At 45.9% G+C, this 19,683-nt stretch overlaps 1 protein-coding gene across 1 annotated transcript in view; it reads right to left on the reverse strand.

Annotated features, from left to right (window-relative positions):
- Nucleotides 1–6,025: 6,025 nt before the first annotated feature.
- LOC130143776 (myosin-3-like) overlaps nucleotides 6,026–19,683 on the reverse strand; it is a 36,349-nt gene continuing 22,691 nt past the window's right edge. The window contains exons 24-41 of the mRNA XM_056326664.1: nucleotides 19,266–19,442; nucleotides 19,040–19,185; nucleotides 18,862–18,952; nucleotides 17,401–17,790; nucleotides 17,170–17,296; nucleotides 14,783–14,901; nucleotides 14,076–14,272; nucleotides 13,688–13,871; nucleotides 13,277–13,442; nucleotides 12,509–12,633; nucleotides 12,000–12,308; nucleotides 11,711–11,914; nucleotides 11,454–11,579; nucleotides 9,963–10,133; nucleotides 9,769–9,873; nucleotides 9,601–9,696; nucleotides 9,340–9,477; nucleotides 6,026–7,662 (exon numbers count right to left, since the gene is read on the reverse strand). Coding sequence (XP_056182639.1) covers nucleotides 7,639–7,662; nucleotides 9,340–9,477; nucleotides 9,601–9,696; nucleotides 9,769–9,873; nucleotides 9,963–10,133; nucleotides 11,454–11,579; nucleotides 11,711–11,914; nucleotides 12,000–12,308; nucleotides 12,509–12,633; nucleotides 13,277–13,442; nucleotides 13,688–13,871; nucleotides 14,076–14,272; nucleotides 14,783–14,901; nucleotides 17,170–17,296; nucleotides 17,401–17,790; nucleotides 18,862–18,952; nucleotides 19,040–19,185; nucleotides 19,266–19,442 — 2,895 coding nt within the window. The 3' untranslated portion in view covers nucleotides 6,026–7,638. The remainder of the gene's footprint in view (nucleotides 7,663–9,339; nucleotides 9,478–9,600; nucleotides 9,697–9,768; nucleotides 9,874–9,962; nucleotides 10,134–11,453; nucleotides 11,580–11,710; nucleotides 11,915–11,999; nucleotides 12,309–12,508; nucleotides 12,634–13,276; nucleotides 13,443–13,687; nucleotides 13,872–14,075; nucleotides 14,273–14,782; nucleotides 14,902–17,169; nucleotides 17,297–17,400; nucleotides 17,791–18,861; nucleotides 18,953–19,039; nucleotides 19,186–19,265; nucleotides 19,443–19,683) is intronic.

The raw sequence follows: 19,683 nt of genomic DNA on the forward strand, positions 1-19,683 counted from the left end.
AAGGGTGACATCTTTCAGCAAAATAACAGTGGGTGAGACTCAAGAGCAGCACAGCCCTTCTAACAGAGCAGCAGAGAGACAGGTAAATTAGCCAACTTGTACGTGGAGGTGAGCAGCTCTTCACTGAGTGTCAGACTTGTGCCATTACTCGGACTCCTCACACTCGCAGAAAACACCAGCGAAAGAGGTGACATTCAGGATGCCTTTTCTATCACCCACCAAAAGCAGCTGAGGGGCTCCTGTTACAGAGCAGGGGAGTGGGGTGGGCAGGCTAAGATGCCTCTGGGTAAGACAAAGAAAAAAGAGAGCAAGTGGCAAAAGGGGGAGGGAAGGAAAATCAGGATTAGGTGCATAATATTAGCACTAGCAACAACTGTACCCTAAAAAAGAGACCAATGAGTTGATATGTTCTTAGGCTGACACTCATCTGTGACAGATGCACAAATTCCACTTCTGGGCAGATTTCAGTGCTGTAAATGGAAATATACTGGTGTGGAATTTGTATTAACTTGTTTACTTTAAGCATTAGACTCCTCAAGGGTAAAACAGCCCACCGGGTTACCATAGGATTTTCTGAGTGCCAGAGTCACTGCAATGAAGTTACCAACAGGATACATAGAAGAATTTTCTAGTGACATTTTCCGAACTAACTTTTTACATTACAGAAAAGTTCCTTTTGCATCCACAGGAAATTTGTCAACAGTCTCATTATTTTATGTTGGCGGACAGATTTCCTTGGTGGTCAGCCTAAACATTTCCTGAATTTCTCTCTGCATCCATCTGAGAAGCGGAGGGAAGGCTATAAGTCCCTGCTCCCCCTGATTTGAAAGGCAAATCAGTTGTGTAAACAGCTCCAGCAGAAGACAAGAGCAATGTGCCACCAGACAGCCAGCAACCAGGGTGTTTCACATCTCAATCGGGACAGTGGCCTGAGAAAACATATACTAAGTTTTCTGCAGCTCAAGATGCAGTGCCAACTTCACGCCACTGCTTTGCTGAGCAACGCAGGCCTATGTTGCCTTCCTTCCAAATCAGTCCCTCAGGTCCCTCAAAGCACCCGCTGCTCCCTGAGAAGTGCCTCCAGGTGGCCAGTGACCTGTGGGGTGCAAGGTCTCAGAGCAGAGCCATCCCGTGACCCCACACCGCTGTCTGCCTCACACGTTGGTTAAGCTTGGACTGTACCACTCCGGGCTGCACTCCCAAAGTCTTCCTCTGTGCTGAACTGCATTTCTCCACCAGTACCGTGCTGCCACTGGGGCTCTGCTGCTGGCAAGGGGGTAGGGGGAGGCAGACCACAGCCATGAGACCCTAACAGCAAGGCTCAGGTGGTTCCTCCTCTCCTGGGGCTCCTGACAGGAACTAACAGCGTGAACTCTTGAATTTGACTTCACTTACAAAAAGTTTCTGAAGGGGAATGTTTTAGCTATTTGCTCTACTATTACTTGAAAGCTGCATTTGTGCTCAGGAGCTCCCTGGCCATCCATACGGGACAGCAGTTCTATATGAGCCCATCAGCTGCATCTATTTTAAACTTTCTCTCCGAGATGTTCGTTTATGGCCACTACGGACTGATGTTTTTCTCAAGACCTTTGCACAAGCCCTTATCAGGTGACAGGCAGCAGCACTCCACAGATAGAGTGTCAATGCAAAATGACCCTCATTCTCCATAAAGCAGTGAGCAATTCATCTTCCTCACATCAGTGTTCCACTTTGATCCTGATAATCCAGCAAGCTTTATAGCAGTGGCTGTCAGTGGGGATATTTTTCCCCAGCCTCTGCTCCTCCTGCACACATCCCTCCCCAGCTCAGAACCACTAATCCATTCCTTTCCTTGTTACGTATCTACCACCTCCTCCCAGGATAGGCAGGAGCACTTAGCACTGCTCAAAGATACTTGGGTTCTGCTCCCATCTTCTCCTCCACTTCAAGGCTGGTTGTTGGTTTTTTCTCTTGGAAGATTTTTCAAAAAAACTTGTGCACAAGATAGGTCCCTGTGGAGTGGGCCACAGCAGCAACTCAAAACTTGAGGCGCTCTGCGCCATCCCTATCCACTTACCCCCTGCCAGAGAGAGCTCCTGTTGGCGATGGACATCAACCCAGGCTGCCTCCCCTGCCTGGGGAGCCGGCTGGGGCAGCTGAGCTCTGGCTGTGCTTGGGCGTTCCAGGCTCCAGCTGAGGACTACAAGTAGTCCCTCAAGTCTTCAAATGCCTGGGAAGGCACAGCTGCTCACTGCCTCCTCCCAATACAGCTAGTGCTCCTGGGTTTGGGAGATGTTGCCCGAGGATGCTTCCTTCTCTGAAGTGCAGCGAGCTCCCCACAGCTTGGTGCATTGGCTTGAGCGATGAGACATGTATGTGCCATGTGCAGTAGCAATGAAACAACATGCCACTTTACAGATAAATAGAGTAAATAATTTCTTAAAAAGTAAAATTCAGCTTTACAAAGGTCTCACAAGGTGGGTTTCGAGTTAGGTTGTCATTTACAGATTAACATTATAGTGTTTCCCAGCAGTTTCCCCTCAGATTTTTCCTGGCCTTTCCTCCCCAAACCTGATGCTGAGTTGTCATTTCTTCCACCCCTGCATCCTGCACTACCATACCACTCAGCACTTTTCCTCACATATGTCTCACGCTCTTCCTCCCAGACTCCTCCCTACATGCCTCAGCACCATTTCATAGGATCACAGAATCATTCAGGTTGGAAAAGACCTTTAAGGTCATCAAGTCCAACCATTAACCCAGCACTGCCAAGTCCATCACTAAACCATGTCCCTAAGCACCACATCTATGCATTTTTTTAACACCTCCAGGGATGACAATTCCACCACTTCCCTGGGCAGCCTTTTCCAATACCTGACCACCCTTTCAGTGAAGAAGTTTTTTTCCTAATGTCCAATCTAAACCTCCCCAGCGCAACCTGTGGCCATTTCTTCTTGTCCTGTCGCTTGTTCTCTGGGAGAAGAGACTGACCCCCACTTGCCTACAGTCAAGCAGCTGTAAAGATCAAGAAAGTGCCCCCTGAACCTCAGCCATCAACCCTACCTTAGCACTTAGCACTGTGATTACTCCTACTTCCACCTTCTCTCACTTACCAACTTATTAATTTTTTCTGCAACAAGAGTCACCTGAAGGTGAGTTCAGCTGATTGCAATCACACTTAATGCACTGGGGCCTCAGCCTTCTATTCGATCTGAACAAGTTCATGAGCTGCTACTGCTCCACTTGGCTGAGAGGGGGGATGTGGCTTTCTGCAACACTGCTGGTCCTGGTGCAAGCTTAGAGCAAGCCCTGCCTCTGCCTTCCTCGCCAGGGAAGGGATTCGTGGACTGCAGCCTCTTCCTGATCAGCAATAAACAGGTTTTCAGGTCCACAAGCATTTCTTTAATTCGCTGCTTTACAGGGGAAGCGATGCCCCCATCCACCCCAAGCTGAGCCCCAAATGGCCGCTGGAAGCACCTGGGTGGCTGCTGTGTTCCCCGGGGCACAGCACGTCCCAGGAGGGCACGGCGAGCACCCGGGTGCTGGTCTAGCACAGCCTCATTGCACCGACTGCAGAGGGGCCGCTTTGATTTATATTCTTACCGGGGAGAGCACAATCAGGCCTGCTTCTGATCTTTAGCATTGCAGCTGGGAAAGGAGCTGTGCTGGAGCAAGTCCCTCTGCGGTAAGAATAGTATCTGCCGTCTTAGGACACAACCCAGTTGTCCAGCTCCTACATGGCAGCACGTCGTGCTGAGATATAGAAGGCAACCTACCCGCTGAGGAATGTCTTCGAGTGCTATTAGTGGAAGCGTATCATCCACACCAACAGGCGTGACCCCGCACAGGAGCCTTGCAAGAGCGGGGCTATTTTGAGCTTTTGACACCGAGGATGAAGGGAGACAAATGACGGGCTGATCCTCTTGGCATGGGCCACCTCCACAGCTCTCTGTGGCCTTGTCTCCTCCTTGGGGCATGACCCTCGTGAAGGCTGGTGGGTGATTTGGTGGGACGTCAGAGCCCAGGAGGGAGCTGTGCATTTGCCGGGGGCGCAAGGCCAGGCCTCAGTCCCCTCAGCGCTGCCCAGACGTGCTTATGGCAAGTCCTGCCTGAGGGTGTGCACCTGTCCCCGAGCTTCGGGCACACGGCTGCCTGCTTTATTCGCAAGCACAGCCTCGAGAGCCAGAGCGATGCCAGGGGATGTGTAACTGCGCACAAGTGAAACACAAATCTGTTGCATCCAAGAGCGTATTCACCTCCTACCACCTGAAGCACTCTACCTCTGCATGGCTCTTTGGCATCTTGGATGTTTGAGAGGCCTCTTTCCCTCTTTCTAGCTGTCAGAAATCCCCTCCCCATTTTATTCCCGTCCCTTTAACATTCTCTTTCTTTTTCTGGTATGGGTTTCTTTCAGTCCAATTTATTTTTTACTTCTGTTTCATTTTTGTCACTTTGTGAAAACTGGACGTGCACATTAAGCTTTCTGGGGTAAAACAAACCATTCTCTCAGAGAGAAGTTTTCCAGCTGGATCAACTGGCCAAGTCAGTCTCCTTTGGGACTCCACATTCAGCCAGACTAATGCACAGTAGCATTAGCAGGCAGGAACAAGTGGCCAGGGGAATGAATGTATATTAAGTAGTTTACAAAGTGCTGCCACTAAATGCAACCCCACACACCCTTAGGGGATGGATCTGAGGCTAGCTTTTGGAAGAAGGCTCCTTGGCACAGTCCCAGCCTTCTCAGCCATTCTCAGGCATGTCCAGCCCTCCTGCAGATGAAGACTTAGTTGATTCAGCTGGCAGACCAGAGCACAACTGGTCGTTCATGGGCAAGTTATTTTTCCAGCAGCCTAATGAGTTAAACTGACTCCTCCTACAATCCCCAGCAATCTGGCTTTTCCAGGCATCTCTGTGCTCGTTGGGCATCTTCCTGTGTCTATCACAAGCTAGTACAGCTTGGTATGGGCAATGTGAACAGCCCCTCCTCAGCTGCTCACCTGACAATCAGGCTGGCGATAAAGAGAAAGGCTTTGCCTGCACATCTTGGTGCCATGTATGAGGCTCAGGTTCTGAAAAATTAACATTTGATTCTAGTTCCCCACAATCTCAGACCCAGAACAATGGATAGAGGCCCCTTTTGAAAGGATCATGGTGTGGGGACAGTTTTTGAGGAAACTAATGCCTAGTCTGAGAAGGTTTATCAAAGTTACAGGTTTCTCAGACAATCTGAAGATCTTGCAGCTCATCAACTCAGTATTTAATGAGGTTATTTTTTGGACAGAGTGATAGGATAGGAAAGCTTGGGCCATTGCATAACAATCATTATCAAATATTCCTAAAGAAATGTGAAAATCCCTTTGTAACTAGAGCAGTCGTTCACAGACCTCTGGAGAACAAGGTGAGAGGAGAAATCGGTAACCCCAAACCCTGCTCAACCTGGCAATAGTTCTATCTCAGGCTGGGAATCTGAGGGCAAAAGTTAAATGTTTGAGCAAATCGGAATCCCTGTGCTGGTGTTTCCAGATGATCTGCTTCCCAGGTCTTGGGACAGAGTGAGCAACTTGACTGATGACAACAGAGTTGGTCTGCAAGCTCTCTGGTTTGAGGACCCAAGTAAGGAAGTGCCACAGGCTTTACAGCATCTTGGCATTTGACTCATTCATAATGAGCAGTTGTGAAGGTTGAGAATAATAATCAAAGCATTAAACATGATTGTCCCAGTGGGCTCAGAGAAATACTGCACAAGTGTGATGCTTGCACAGACTTGCTAACTCAGGAACATGGCAACTCCTCAGTGTCCTGGAGTGTGGATTTGAGACAGGACACAAGAAGATATGCCTGAATGCAGGAGATAAAAATGAGATGCCCAACTTTCTTGATCTCACCTGCAATCCTGTAATGCCCCAGCTATTAAAGGATGCCAAGGAAATTTTCAGTAACTGAGACACCTTCTACCAATATCATATGCTCTAAATCTTACAACTGGAAAAAAAAAAGAAAGAAAAAAAAGAGAAAAAAAAAAAAGAAAATGCCACTGGTGGCCTAAACTACCTAGAAAGGGATGCTCTGCGGTACACTCTGACAACAACCCCAGCAGCAACAACCAGACCTAGATTTAGCAAGGAACCCCTGAGAGACTCCTCTTTGTGACACTAAACTACTGTGCGAAGCTAATGAAACAGCATGTCCAACCAGAAGCTGTGAGGTCAGAACCCAGACAACACGTGGAAGCAATGCAGACACTGTCCCAATGATTCTGAGACTTACTCCCACACTTGGGGAGCCCAGCCTGCAGTACCAGTCAATCCAGTCAGTGATCACAAGTTCATTAGCAGCCACATAAAGGAAGAAGCAATGGGTAGGGTCCTGTGAGACCCATCCTAGAGTGCAGACTAAAGAGCTCAAACAAACTGAGCTTGTGTTTGTGAATAACAGAAGGGCCCAGGCAGCAGGGAGAACGGACGGTGCCGAGTAAAACATCTCTGCTAGAAAATACATTGCAATCAGCTTTTACTAGAATAAATGAAAGATCAGACACTTCTAAAGCATGTGTACATTGTGTTTTCACTGGGGCCAGAGTGGAGTGATGGGGGTGTGGAGGGGGTTTTGGACGTGATGACCTCCAGAGATTCTTTCCAACCTCAACCATTGTGTAATATGTGGAAAAAAAGAGAAACATCAGAGGCCTTCAAACTCCTGGAGTCCAAGCAGTGATAGGGTGATAGACTGCTCTGTCAGTTGGCTTTGCTGTGCTCTGCAGGCATGGCAGTGCCTTTGCCAACGTGGGAAGCCATGCCACACCACCTTAGTTTACGTAGTGGTTCCTAGGTGGTACCTCCGGTACTGAGCTCTCGAGGTTTTGCTCTCAAACTGAGATACCATTCATAGTTCATGCAACCTGGACTGGAGATGTGAATCTCCAGGTTATCTGATGCAAGGAAGTGATGTACTAATAGGCTGCAACAGGGGGCTGTTTGTTTGGACAAGGCTGTGTTCAGCAGTGGGTCCTACCTACAGTACAGCTCTACCCCCGCTTTCTGCACACCGAAGTAAGACCGCAGGTCAGGTGGGCCAGATGTGCCTGGCATGTAGGATCTCAGCGGTGCTGCACATGAGGGAACTGTTGACCTGGTGTGGTGCCAGCTAAGTGACTAAGGCTCCTGATTATTTTGTGGTAATGGAAGAAACAGGTCCGCCGTCCAACAGGAGCAGTGAAGCTAGGCATGAATGCTGTAATTTTGTTCGCACTGCATTTTTAACATACCACATCTGCTCATACAGTAGTTTATCCTCTGCTTCATTTAACAAGGTCTGGATATCTGCTTTCAAGCAGGAGGTATGGAGGAAGCCTGTAGAACACCTAGATTTTAAGGCCAGGACAAAATTGCTCAAACACGATCATAGCAGCAGTAAGACTTGAACCCACAGTTTTGACTATGCTTAACTTACAAAGAAAATTACTCTCATTCCTGAGCACCAACATTTGGAGCATCTAAAGTTGCAGATATCTACTTTATTGACACTGGTAGAGCAAAGTGACAGAAAATGTTTTTGTTCATCAGTAAATGGAAGAGTACTTCCTACCAGTGTAGCTCTAGCTACTGCAAATCCACAGCTGGAAAGGCACTTTATTTAAGTTCCAGTTATCCCAGACGAAGCTCATTTTTCACTTCCTAACACCACCTGGAATGGAGAGACTTTGTTTAGTCCACACATGTCCAGATGAGTCTTTTGATCCCTAAAATCACCTGTCTCAATGCACCATCCAGCCAGGACGTGCAAGTGAAGCCCAGGTCAAGGTAGCGGTGTCTGTAACTCTTAAGACCACACATCACCAAATGTCATGCTGTCGGACTGATGGACCGAAATGGAGAACCTGTTGGTTCTTCTGAAGTGCACTGCTCAAACAACCTGCACCCCTGTCCTCTGGGACTAGAAGTATCCCAGCATTTCCAGAAATGAATGTAAAGCATGGAAGGGAGTAAAAGGATGCATTGACCCACTGGGCAGAAAGTTGCCCATAGTCAGTATGTTCAACCCGCCTTTACCTGGGGGTGCCCAATAGGATATATCTGAAATCTCCCTCCTGTCTGGGCTTTCAATTCAATTAGATACTCAGTGTTCCCTCTATAAAGTAGTCTCATGTCTTTGCTCAGGAACCTGGACTCAGCCTTCCAGGTGCTTCCCCTGGGGTCTTGGCAAGATGTCCTGACAAGCACTGAGGAGTCCAAAGCCTTTTACTGCTGCATGGCACGAAGTGACACACTGCAAGCCACACACTAGCCTCTGACAAAATCAACATTGTCCATTGAGTTTCAGGTCAGAGCCTTCAGGAGAAAGCACGTTCTCCACAGTGTCTCTTCCAGAATTAAAATGCTGTATGAGTAAGAGGATGCTGTGGGTAAGCAGAAGGCAGCCTGGAGCCAAGGTTCGCCATTTCCTGGATACATGCTCTAGGCGCTAGTAATTTTTCCAAAATGTGGACTGAGGGTATTTTATCTCCAACCATAAACTGAGCTAGACCAGTGAAGTCAAAAGGTGTTACACCTGCTCAGGTCACACTAAGGAAAAGGCTCTAGATCTTGTACCAAACAGTCTTGGGTTGGAGACAGACAACTGCCTGGGAAGTTCAGCTAGGGACACAGTGCTGCTGCGTATTTCTCCATCAGAATGTTAATTCTGCCTGAGTCACAGGAAGGTTGGGTTAAGAATTTTTTGGAGTTAGGTTGGCTCTCGCTACTTTCACTTTATGAGGCAGTTTCTTAAACCTGAAACCAATGTGATGAAACTAGCCAAAAGGCTCATGCTTGGCACCAGAGCCTGAAAAGCCACATTCATAGAATCATAGTATCACAGCATGGTTTGAGCTGGAAGGGATCTTTGAAGATCATCGAGTCCAACCCCCCTGCCATAGGCAGGGACATATTTCACTAGACCAGGCTGCCCAAAGCCCTGTCCAACCTGATCTGAAACACTGCTAAGGATGGGGCATCCACAATTTCACTGGGAAACCTGTGTCAGTGCCTCACCACCCTCATCGTAAACAATTTCTTCCCTATGTTCCATCTAAATCTACCCTCTTTCAGTTTAAAATCATCACCCCTTGTCCTGTTACTACAGGACGGGTAAAATGTCTTTCTTATAAGCTCCCTTTATGTATTGAAAGGCTGGAATAAGGTCTTGGAGCCTTCTCCGCGCTGAACAGCCCTAACCCTCTCAGCCTTCCTTCAAAGTCCCCTCCTTCCAGAACTGTCCTTTCTGAAAGATGGCTAGACCCACTGGCAAGGCACAAATCTACTGCTTGACTTGCTCGAGTAAACAGTACAAACTGCATGCCTGCCTCCTGCAACAAAGGCTTACCTTTGTAGTGGGGACTTCTCGGGTTTTAGCTCTCAGCTTGTTTATTTGACTCTCAGCAATACCTGCCCTTTCCTCAGCCTCTTCTAGCTTATGCTGTGCTTTTCTGAATTTGGAGAGATTAGTGTTGGATTGTTCATCCTGAAACGGCAAATCAAAAAGAAATAAAAATGATCTGGCAACATGCTGGGGCACAGAGACAACGTTTAAAATGACAGTCCTAGAAAACAGTAGATAAGGATTCACTTCAGTTTAGTGACTCACAGCTTCCTCAGCTTGTCTCCTGTAGGATTTGATTTTCATCTGCAGTTTATCTACCAGATCTTGTAGCCTCATCATGTTCTTCCTGTGTTCTTCATTCTGTGGAAACGGAATGTGTATATGTCCTTGGGAGACCAAGCATCACAAGACTTGCTTTCTATTTATGCTCACCTGGAAATTAAGTTCCTTGAGACGCCGTTCATATTTGTGGGTGATTTTCACAGCCTCTGCAGATTGTTTGTGTTCTTCTTCCAGCTCAGCTTCTAACTCACGGATCTGATGAATCAATCAATTGGCTTGAGCCCTCACACATGACTCAGAGAAGAAAAGTATCTTTGACACCCATGTTCAGTGCAGGTACCCACCCTTGTCTCCACCTTCAAGAGCTGTTTCTTGCCTCCCTTCAGAGCCAGCTGCTCAGCCTCATCCAGACGGTGCTGCAGGTCCTTCACTGTCTGGTCCAGGTTCTTCTTCATCCTCTCCAGGTGGGCACTGGTGTCCTGCTCCTTCTTCAGCATTTCTGCCATCACGGCTGCCTTGGAAGGGAGATGACACAACAAACTGGAAGAATGTGGAAGAACAATGCATGCTGTGTACCATCTGAGGATTGAGTCCTCGTGCCTGCTGACCATTCCTGCCACCACCTGTCCTACTTTGGGGGGGGGGTGTTTCTGCGATGTGATAGTGGTAGGCACATGATAGGAAAGAGTAGGAAAAAGGATGGGAAAAAATCTGCCTTGCTGCACACGCAGAGCATAGAATGACAGAACGGGTAAATGCTCTGTCTCACTGTGTGGTCATTACTGTGACCTTCATTGACACCCAGGTGCCGTGGCGTAGAGCAGGAACCACCGCAAAGCTGGGGGCAGGGCATGGCACAGTTGAGAGGCTTCTCTGCATAACACACGTGGAGCATGATGGAGCCTGTGTGCTGCACCTCAGAGCATGCCCTGTTGTTGCCACAATAGCTTGGGTGGGTAGTGTTGCAAGGCAGATTGTTTTCAGCTGTTTCCTATGTTATTTAAGACAAAACTAGAATATACTTTGCTCTCACACATTTGATTTCTACACAATCAAATTAAGCATTTTGGTGAAATACTGAGTGACTTTAAAGTAATGTAAAATTCAACAAATTGTGTTGGCAGCAAAATACCTGAAAAGGTCTAAATTGAAAACTGTGAGAATAAAATAATGGCATTAGAAATTGTATGCGTATATATAAATATATATGTGTGTGTGTAATTCATTGTAATGCTCTACTTCTGTTTTATTCAAACAGAACACAAATTACCTAATTTTATTTTTTTTCATGAGCAAGTGGGGAAGTTCTCCTTCTATTTCAACTCTAATGTTTTTAAGTGTCAAGGTTTTGGTTTGATCCTATGCATCGCAAATCATTAGCAGGTTGGGTCCCATAATACACAAACCCTATTGCCTGGCTGAGTTTCACTGGCCTTGCACAGGAGGATATAGCACCAATTTTAAATGAAAATTCACAATTCTCATTTGAAAAGTTCTCAAATAGGATTTTGGAAAGATAAATACATTAGACACTTCACAGGTTTCAATACTGCAGGAATTTTTTGTGGTTTACATCTTCAAGCAGCACTGGAGAAAGTTGTTTTAGACCAAATAAATGTGGGTTTAGTTCATTACGATGACAACAGCCCCAGTAACTCCTCTGTCAGTCGGACAAGCTCCCTGTTGCTGTAATCCTCCTCTGACATGTAGCCTCTTCAGTCAGGCCCACAGACTGGTTCTTTGTCCAGAGACAAGAGTATTTACATTAACTCCCAGCAGCAATGCCATTGGGAAGCCCTGAAAATCTGAAGAGAAAAACACAGTAATATCCTCACATCTGCGATTGCCTTCTTTGCTCTTTCTTCAGCATTTTTCGCTGCATCAGTAATATCTTCCATCTCAGTTTGCATTCGCGCCATATCAGTTTCAAGCTTCTTCTTTGTATTAAAAAGGCTGGTGTTCTGTGAAAGAGAACAAGGGAGGCTTTGAGTTCTGCCTTACGTCTCTCACACATGGAGACCATGCACTACTATTCGTTTTTACTCTGAATTTATGTACCCAAAATTATGTCTGTCTTCGCAAAGCAAACTACCTGGGTATGGAGGAGCTGCACTCGTTCGGTGGCATCCAGAAGCTCCTGCTCAGCCACCTTCCTTGACCGCTCCGTCTGCTCCAGGGCTGCCCGCAGCTCCTCAATTTCAGCCTGCAGCAGGTCTGTTCGGCGCTCCACCATGGCCACCTGCTCCTTCAGGTCCTCCTGCGTCCTCAGAGCGTCGTCCAAGTGCAGCTGCGAGTCCTAAATACGAGGAGCCAATTTTGTCCTAATGAATTGCTCAGACACTGTGCTGAAAAGTAAATCAAGCAGAAAGGTAAAACAAGACCTTGAGAGCTCCCTGGATGCCCTGCAGGTGTTTCTGTGCCTCTGCAGCCACGCGGTTGGCATGGCTCAGCTGGATCTCCATTTCATTCAGGTCTCCCTCCATCTTCTTCTTCAGCCTTAAGGAATCACTTCTGCTCCTGATCTCAGCATCCAAAACACCCTGCATTGTCTCCACAGTTCTCTGATGGTTCTTTTTTAACTGGCCGATCTCCTCATCTTTCTCAGCAATCTTTCTGTTGATTTCTGATTTAATCTGAGCCAGTTCTTGGTTGACATCAAGGATTTTGACCTCTTCATGCTCAAGAGCTGCCTTTAAAAGAAAAAGGGGGAAAACAAATACAAAAGTAACATTTTAGAGAACATAGCCATTGTGATGTTACTCAGCAATTTCACACAAACTCCTAAACTTCATGGCAATCAGCCTTGCACACAGCCACTTCCCAGGAGAGAGAACAGAAAGCTGTTCAGACTGTTCTCTACTTTTTCCAGTAAATATTTACACTCACTCACCTCTGCCCCTTTCAGAGCTAACCACAGCTCAGATTTTTCTGCTTCAGCTTGTTTTTTGTTTTTCTCCAGCTCTCCCATCATTTTGCCATTTTCAGTAATTTGTTCAGTCAGATCAACTATTTCCTCTGAGAGATAAGAATGACATAAGCCTGTTGTAGTCAGAGAAGCTGAACTCTATGCTTTGTGACTGTGTTCAACAACTCTTTTGTATACCTCTATATTTACATGTATACACACACGTACATGCCTACACCATTGTATGTGTACATATATGTATGTACAGATAAAAACATAAAGCCAGATCATGCAGGATGACATAAACACAGGGGCATCAGTGTGGTTTCACAGCCCTTCTTACAGACAGCCTGGAAGATACCTGCCTGTGTTTATGTCTCTGGATAGGCCATCGGGGTAACATTACAGGTCTCGTCATTATACGTTCACTGTGCATCTACAAAATTCACTTTCTTGAGCTGCACAGCCTCTTAAGGGCACCAGCTTTATCTGGGAGTGGCATCTAAATGCCCTTGACCACACCTCTGCAGCAGAAAATGGAGAGCCAGGACGTTTGCTTTATTAGCTTAGTCACTTTACAGGCTTGCTTGGCCACTTTGGGTGAGACATTTGTATTCTCCATTAAACTGACAGAACAGTAGTGACAGAGCCCTGTAACTTACTGCACATCTTGCAGACATGAGCGAGCTTGTAGAGCGTGCTGTCGTGGTAGGACTGCAAACAGCTAACGGGAAACCACAGCCAAAAACTTACGCTTGAGAGCCTTGTTTTCCTGCTTAATTGTTTCAAGCTGATCTAAGATTTCCTCATAGGCATTTTTCACTTTGAAAAGCTCTGTGGTCATCAAGTGTGATTCTTTACAGACAGCTTCCCGCTCCAACTGGCTCTCCTCATACTTTCCCTTCCATTCTGTCACAACCTGAAAGACATCAATTTCATTTCCTGCTAGTACTGAAAAGGGGTTTTTATTTATTTTACTTGTGGCTGTTTTCTGTACTAGATAAATACCGCAGTCTCTGAAAACAGGACACATTCTTATTGCCATGCTCTAGAGGAGCTTTTAACTGTGAGACTTGACTTGATTTCAGTTTTGACTTATGTAGGGAGTGTTAGTTTGGCCTTCTAAGAAGGCTAGATTGAAAATATACTGTGCTTATTTATCACCTTATCAAAGTCCTGCTGTTTCTTGCTAAGGGTAGTTGCCAACATGTTTGCTCTCTCTATGTCCACTTTCAGATCCTCCACCTCCCTCTGCAACTTCAACTTTGTTTTCTCCAAGGAGGCACACTTGGAATTCACAGCCTCTGCCTGCTGTCCTGCTTCCTGGAGACGCTGAGAGAGTTTTTTCCTTAAGAAATACAAATATAACAAGCACGTGATTAAAAAAATCATTGTATTACGTACATAGTTTAATGAGTGCAATATCAGAAGTTTTTTAATGAAGTGTGCATGCAAACCCCAATAAAATAATTTAGGTCAGGCTACTAAAAGTAGGTCTACGTTCTACACAGTGTAGATAACATCTGGACAGTTCATCTCATCTACTATGTACTTGGCCTCCTCCAGCTCCTCCGTGCGCTGAATAGCGTCCGTCTCGTATTTGGTTCTCCACTGGGCCACTTCGCTGTTGGCCTTGGACAGGGCGCGCTGCAGCTCCCCCTTGGCTTCCTGCTCCTCCTCGTACTGCTCCCGCAGCAGGTCACAGTCGTGGCGAGCAGACTGCAAGGCGTGGGCCAGCGCGTTCTTGGCCTAAAAATTACCCATAATATCAAGTATTTATGTTAACTGCAACCTGTAGGTAACCCCATGACCTTGCACACTAAAAATATAGTCACTGCAGCTTGGGCAAAAGACAAAGGACCAGAGGTTTATAAGTGTCCAGGCCGCTACCTTCAGCTGCAACAAACTTTTCTCAGCTCTACCACTAGAAAAGACCAAGAGTGATGCTTTCACCTTGGCACATTCTGTAGCTTTTCTTCCCTGGGGCTATAGAAGCAAATGAAATCACATAGACTAGAGCTTTAAAGTTAAAAAACATGCAAAAAACGTCAGCAAAAGGGAAACTACTTTTAACAGGTCAGAGACCTCCTTAGCAAAGCACTTAAACCCCAAGGTTACTGTACACATCCTGCCCAGTAGTAATTTTATTGTGTTGGACTGTAGGCAACAATATTTACAAACTTCCAAAAATGTTTTATAAACAAACTGAGGACCTGGTATATTTCAAAGCCTTAGCATGTGCTCAGGAGTCAGCACTACCTTGATCTCTTCCTCTAGCTGTCTTTTAAGTTCTTTATTTTGGTACGTAATTGCCTGCTTGCTTCTGGACAGTTGCAATGTTATGGTTTCTTTCTCTTCAAGTTGACGAGTTAGTGCACCTGTGACAAGAGAAGACAAGTTTCCAGAACCTTCTGGTCCAGATTAACCATCTTGAAAACATTCATATATAAATAATAATAAGTTACAGACGAGTGAAATCACACAGTGTTGTTTATCTTATCAGTTGTTACCTTTATGTAAACACTTCTACCACTCTTATTTTACCATTCTCCTTGCATGTATGTTTTTATCATGTCATCTTTACTTTTAGAATAATGCAGGGGTTAGTAATGAAACTATGAGACAGGTATGTCTCCTTCAACACTTACCTATTTATCTCCTTCGGTGTTACTCCTATTCTGATTTAATCACTGTTCATTCAGACCTCCATATACACATGCTTAACCCACAATTCTCTCAGCTTTAACTCCTTCAGTGCATAGCACTTGGTTTCTCTGTGGTTTCAGACCCTCCTTTCTCTTCCCTTTCTTGTTTGTCATCCCTCCTAAACTTCTTCTACACTGACATCCTTTTTTAAAAGAACATTAGGGAAACTGGAAATCCTGTCTTTAGGTGTCGACATTTCTCTTTAAGTTGTATCACTCTCTCTAGCTTATTCTGCATTTTCTTCACAGCCCATTTTACCGTGTCTTCTACTAAAAACTTCAATGCTCTCTACCACTTTGCACAGGTTTAGGCAGTTTCTTCTGCTTTCCTACTCCTGTTATCAATAGTTACTTGACTGGAAAACATTTATTCTACATCAGCCTCTATCCTGTGGGCTGAAGTAACACATCTCTCCTTTCTTGGAGAGGTGCCTATAGCCCATACTGTCACCTCTAGAATTCTTGGGTATTGGCCCTCCAATATCATCACCTTCAGATTTTTCCTGAGCTACTTCAGATTTTTTTCTCAAGTTTTCAGTTTCATCCTAAGAATTCCCTTAAGCACTATGCACAGTGACATTAAAAGTAACTGGTCAGACTTACAGAATCATCTTGCAAGCATGATCACTTCAAAAAGATCACTCCAAAGAAAAGAAGAAAGAATTTGATTATGGTCTGTGTGTTCCCACACGACATTTTCCATCAAAAGTTATTGTAAATTCCCTTTTCCCTGATAAGGGATGGAAAAGGGGGAGTCACAGATCACAACCAGTATTTATTTGAACACCTTTCATTAATAAAGTTGCTACAGTTATTAGCCTCAAGCTGTTATTAATGCCAGGAAACCTTGAACACAGCACATTCGCTTATTTCTTCTCAGCTCACTCACACACACACTCACCCATCTAGCCCTAGCAGGAGCAACACCTGGATGGCCAACCCCAGCTCCCTGCTCAGAAGCAGAGGATTGTACTGACGGGCCAGCGCTCGGTCAGAAAACCCCTCAGGGGCTCCTGGTTTCATCAGGTGGCACGTATAATCCTGCAGTCTTTGTGTAGGGCAGTCACCGCCCTCTCGGATGCGGACCCAGTTACACAGCCCATTGTCGATGCTGGTGTTTGCCAGTGGCCTTGGGCTGATCTGGCAGGTCTTGGTGTTCTGAGGTTGGCAGTTCTTGTGGATTCATCAGGACTATTAGCCTCTAAAGGTTAGCAGATTTTGGGAGACTTTCATATGCTGGGCCCTCTTTGGTCTGCTGTTCCCTTGTAACTGTATCACCATCCACATACAGATGTGCCTATAGAGCTCATTCATATAAGTTCATATAAATTCACATTAAAAGGGTTTTCATGGCAGGTGTAGCCCTATGGCTTAGCTGCTAGAACAGCATGTGTCAGCACTCCCTGATCTGCTATTGCATAAAATCCCTAAAATTCAGAAGGTTAAAGTCAATTCAGTGACATTTGAATTTGAGATGTCTGACCTTGCAGTTGGTCAGACCGAGCAGCATTCACACTCATCATTCACACTGTTCCAAGAAGTCTGTGTGGGAGCACGAACAAGCTTCATGAGAGTAACACACACAGAGATACTGTACACGCAGTGAATACGTACACTCTTGGATGAGAAAGTGCAGTTCTAACAAGTTGATCAAATCATTTGGGACTGTCCCAAATTCCCAGTCCCCCTGCACAGACTCAGCGAGCTATATCACATCATTTTGGGAATTATTTACCTAAGCAAACGATGCTTACAATTGGCTTATGAACTTTAAAGTGTCACTCATCAACTCATTTCCTTTGATTTATTTCTAACGTTGTCTCTGCCTGTACCAATGAGTCTGGAAGGAGAATACGCACCTTGGTTACAGCTAGGTCTCACATGCGGTACCACCTGAGAAGGGAAAAACTTCCCCTCAGCAGAGCTTTGTGCCTTCCTTACCGGACTCTGTCTGGAGCTGGGCTTTCTGTATCACCATCTCATTTGTATTTCTCTGGTTTTCCTCAAATTTAGCTTTTATCTCTCTCATCTGGTCTTCCAGGGTGCGGTGCATTTTTTCCAGATTAGCCTTAAAGAGAAGAAGAAAGTAGAAACTGCGTACGTGTGTGTGTATTGCGTTATGGCCCCACCAGACAGAAATATTGCCAGTTCATGTATTTCGCTTATAAACACCTTGGACTTAGTAATGGTCTCTGTACTACTGGCCAAGTCGTCAATCTCCATCTTGAGCTCACTCTTCTCCTTCTCCAGCTTCTGCTTCACTCGCTGCAGGTTGTCGATCTGCTCCCCAAGCTCAGCGGTGCTGTCTGCGTGCTTCTTGCGCAGGGCCGCAGCCGTGGCTTCGTGCTGCAGCGTGGCCTCCTCCAGGTCGCGACGCATCTTCTGAAATTCTGCCTCACGCTTCTTGTTAAGTTCAGTTTGAGCCGTGGTGGCTCCTCCAGCCTCTTCAAGTCTTTCACTGATTTCCTCGAGTTCATTAGCCAGCTCATCACAATGCTTCTCTGCTTTTGCCCGCGTTGCTTTCTCACTCATAATCTCCTCTTCCAGCTCTGCAACACGGGCCTATGTAATGAGGAGACATCACATCAGTAATTAATAAGGGACCAGATAATTCAATGCTTAGGCTAATGCATTACTCTCATAGTAGAACACAAAGCCCATTGTTTTGGAGATTATAAGCAAAACAAAGTCCCTTTGAATTTTACTGTTTTGCCAATGTAGGCAAAGGCTTACCAATGGGAAAAGACCTATACGGACCAATGCACGCTGCCTTCAGATCACAGCTTTCTGTTGTTGTATCGGGTTTGCGTGGCAAGGCTTTGGTGGCGGGGGGCTACAGGAGTGCTGCCTGTGAGAAGCTGCGAGAAGCCCCCCGTGGCCGATGGAGCCCAGGCCAGCCAGCTCCCAGCCGGACCCGCCACTGGCCACAGCCCAGCCCAGCACCGATGGCAGAACCTTGGGGAGAGCGGGTTGAAGAAGGGGAAAAACCCTGCACAACACCAGCAGCAGTCAGAAGAGAGGAGTGAGAACAGTGAGAGCAGCCGCCCTGCAGCCCCCCGGGGCAGGGCAGGAGGAGGCAGGAGGGGCTCCAGGTGTGGAGCAGAGGTTCCCGGGCATCCCGCGGGAAGGCCCTGGCCGGGCAGGCTGTGCTCCCACCCATGGAACCCACAGGGGAGCAGGTGCCCCCCCGCAGCCCGTGTGGGACCCCTCGCTGGGCAAGGGGTGCCCGAAGGAGGCCGTGATCTGTGGGCAGCCTTTTATTCCTCATTACCCTCCTCTGCTCTGGTTGGTCATAAATTAAATTCATTTTCCTGAGTTGAGTCTGTTTTGCCTGTGACAGTAATTGGCGAGTGATCTCCCCATCCTTACTTCAACCCATGAGCCTTTTGTCGTATTTTTCTCCCCCCATCCAGCTGAGGGGGGGAGCAACAGAGCAGCTCGGTGGGTAGCTGGTGGTCAGCCAGGGTCAACCCACTGCAGTTGCGTGGAGAAAATTATTACAACCTATCAAGTTAATTACTGTGACTAGGTCAGAGATTTTACTAGTTACCAACTCTGGACAAGCATTATTCATGCTACTACAGTTTAAAGAAGCAAACAGTAATAATGAAGTACTTATATAAATTCTCTTGCCTGCAATTCTCTGATCTTCTTCTGCAATCGAGTACCTGAATTCTGCTGTTCCTCCATCTTGTTTTGCATCTGGTTAAACTGAAAGTCTTTCCTGTGAAGGAAATGTTATTTTAATAAAAAGAAAGTAAGTCCAGTTAAAATCAAATAGTAAATTTGACACAGATCTTTTTTCTCATACTTCCTTAATTTTTCATCTAAATGTTGTTTAGAATTCTCCAGATCCATTATGGTTTCCTGGGAAAGTTTCAAGTCTCCCTCAAGCTTTCTCTTTGCTCGTTCAAGATCCATACAAACTTTTCTTTCCTGTTCTAAAGATCCTTCAACCTGTAACATAAACATATATAAAGATGACTGATGGAACAACTGAACAATCTGCCCCTTCTTCTTGTGTTGAACATGCTCACATGGTTCACTTGTTGCTCCAGCTTGATCCTGGCTTTGGTGAGGGAATTAACTTTGTCCTCCTCAATTTGCAGGTCATCCAGTGCCTGCTGGTGGGCTTCTTGCAGGGCCGCCTTCTCCTTGTCTAACTTCTCAATAGTCTCACCCAAACCTGTCATTTCTTCATTTAGATTTTTAACCTATTGTAAGGCAAAATACTTGAAGATCATTAACAATTTTGTCTTTGATATAGGCTAGCGATCACACAAAGGAAATAAACTCTTTGCCAGGCTACCAAAGAGACTTCATTAGTTGCATTATATGGTCAAGCTATATAATCTCTGTTATCTATCAACCCTTCTGAAGTCACAAAGCAACCCTGAACTTTCATCTTAAAGCATTTTTGTATGCTTACGGGTTGGTTGTCCTGCACAATAGAGG

Source organism: Falco biarmicus, chromosome 1 (genome assembly GCF_023638135.1).
Source record: "Falco biarmicus isolate bFalBia1 chromosome 1, bFalBia1.pri, whole genome shotgun sequence".
Classification (NCBI taxonomy): domain Eukaryota; kingdom Metazoa; phylum Chordata; class Aves; order Falconiformes; family Falconidae; genus Falco; species Falco biarmicus.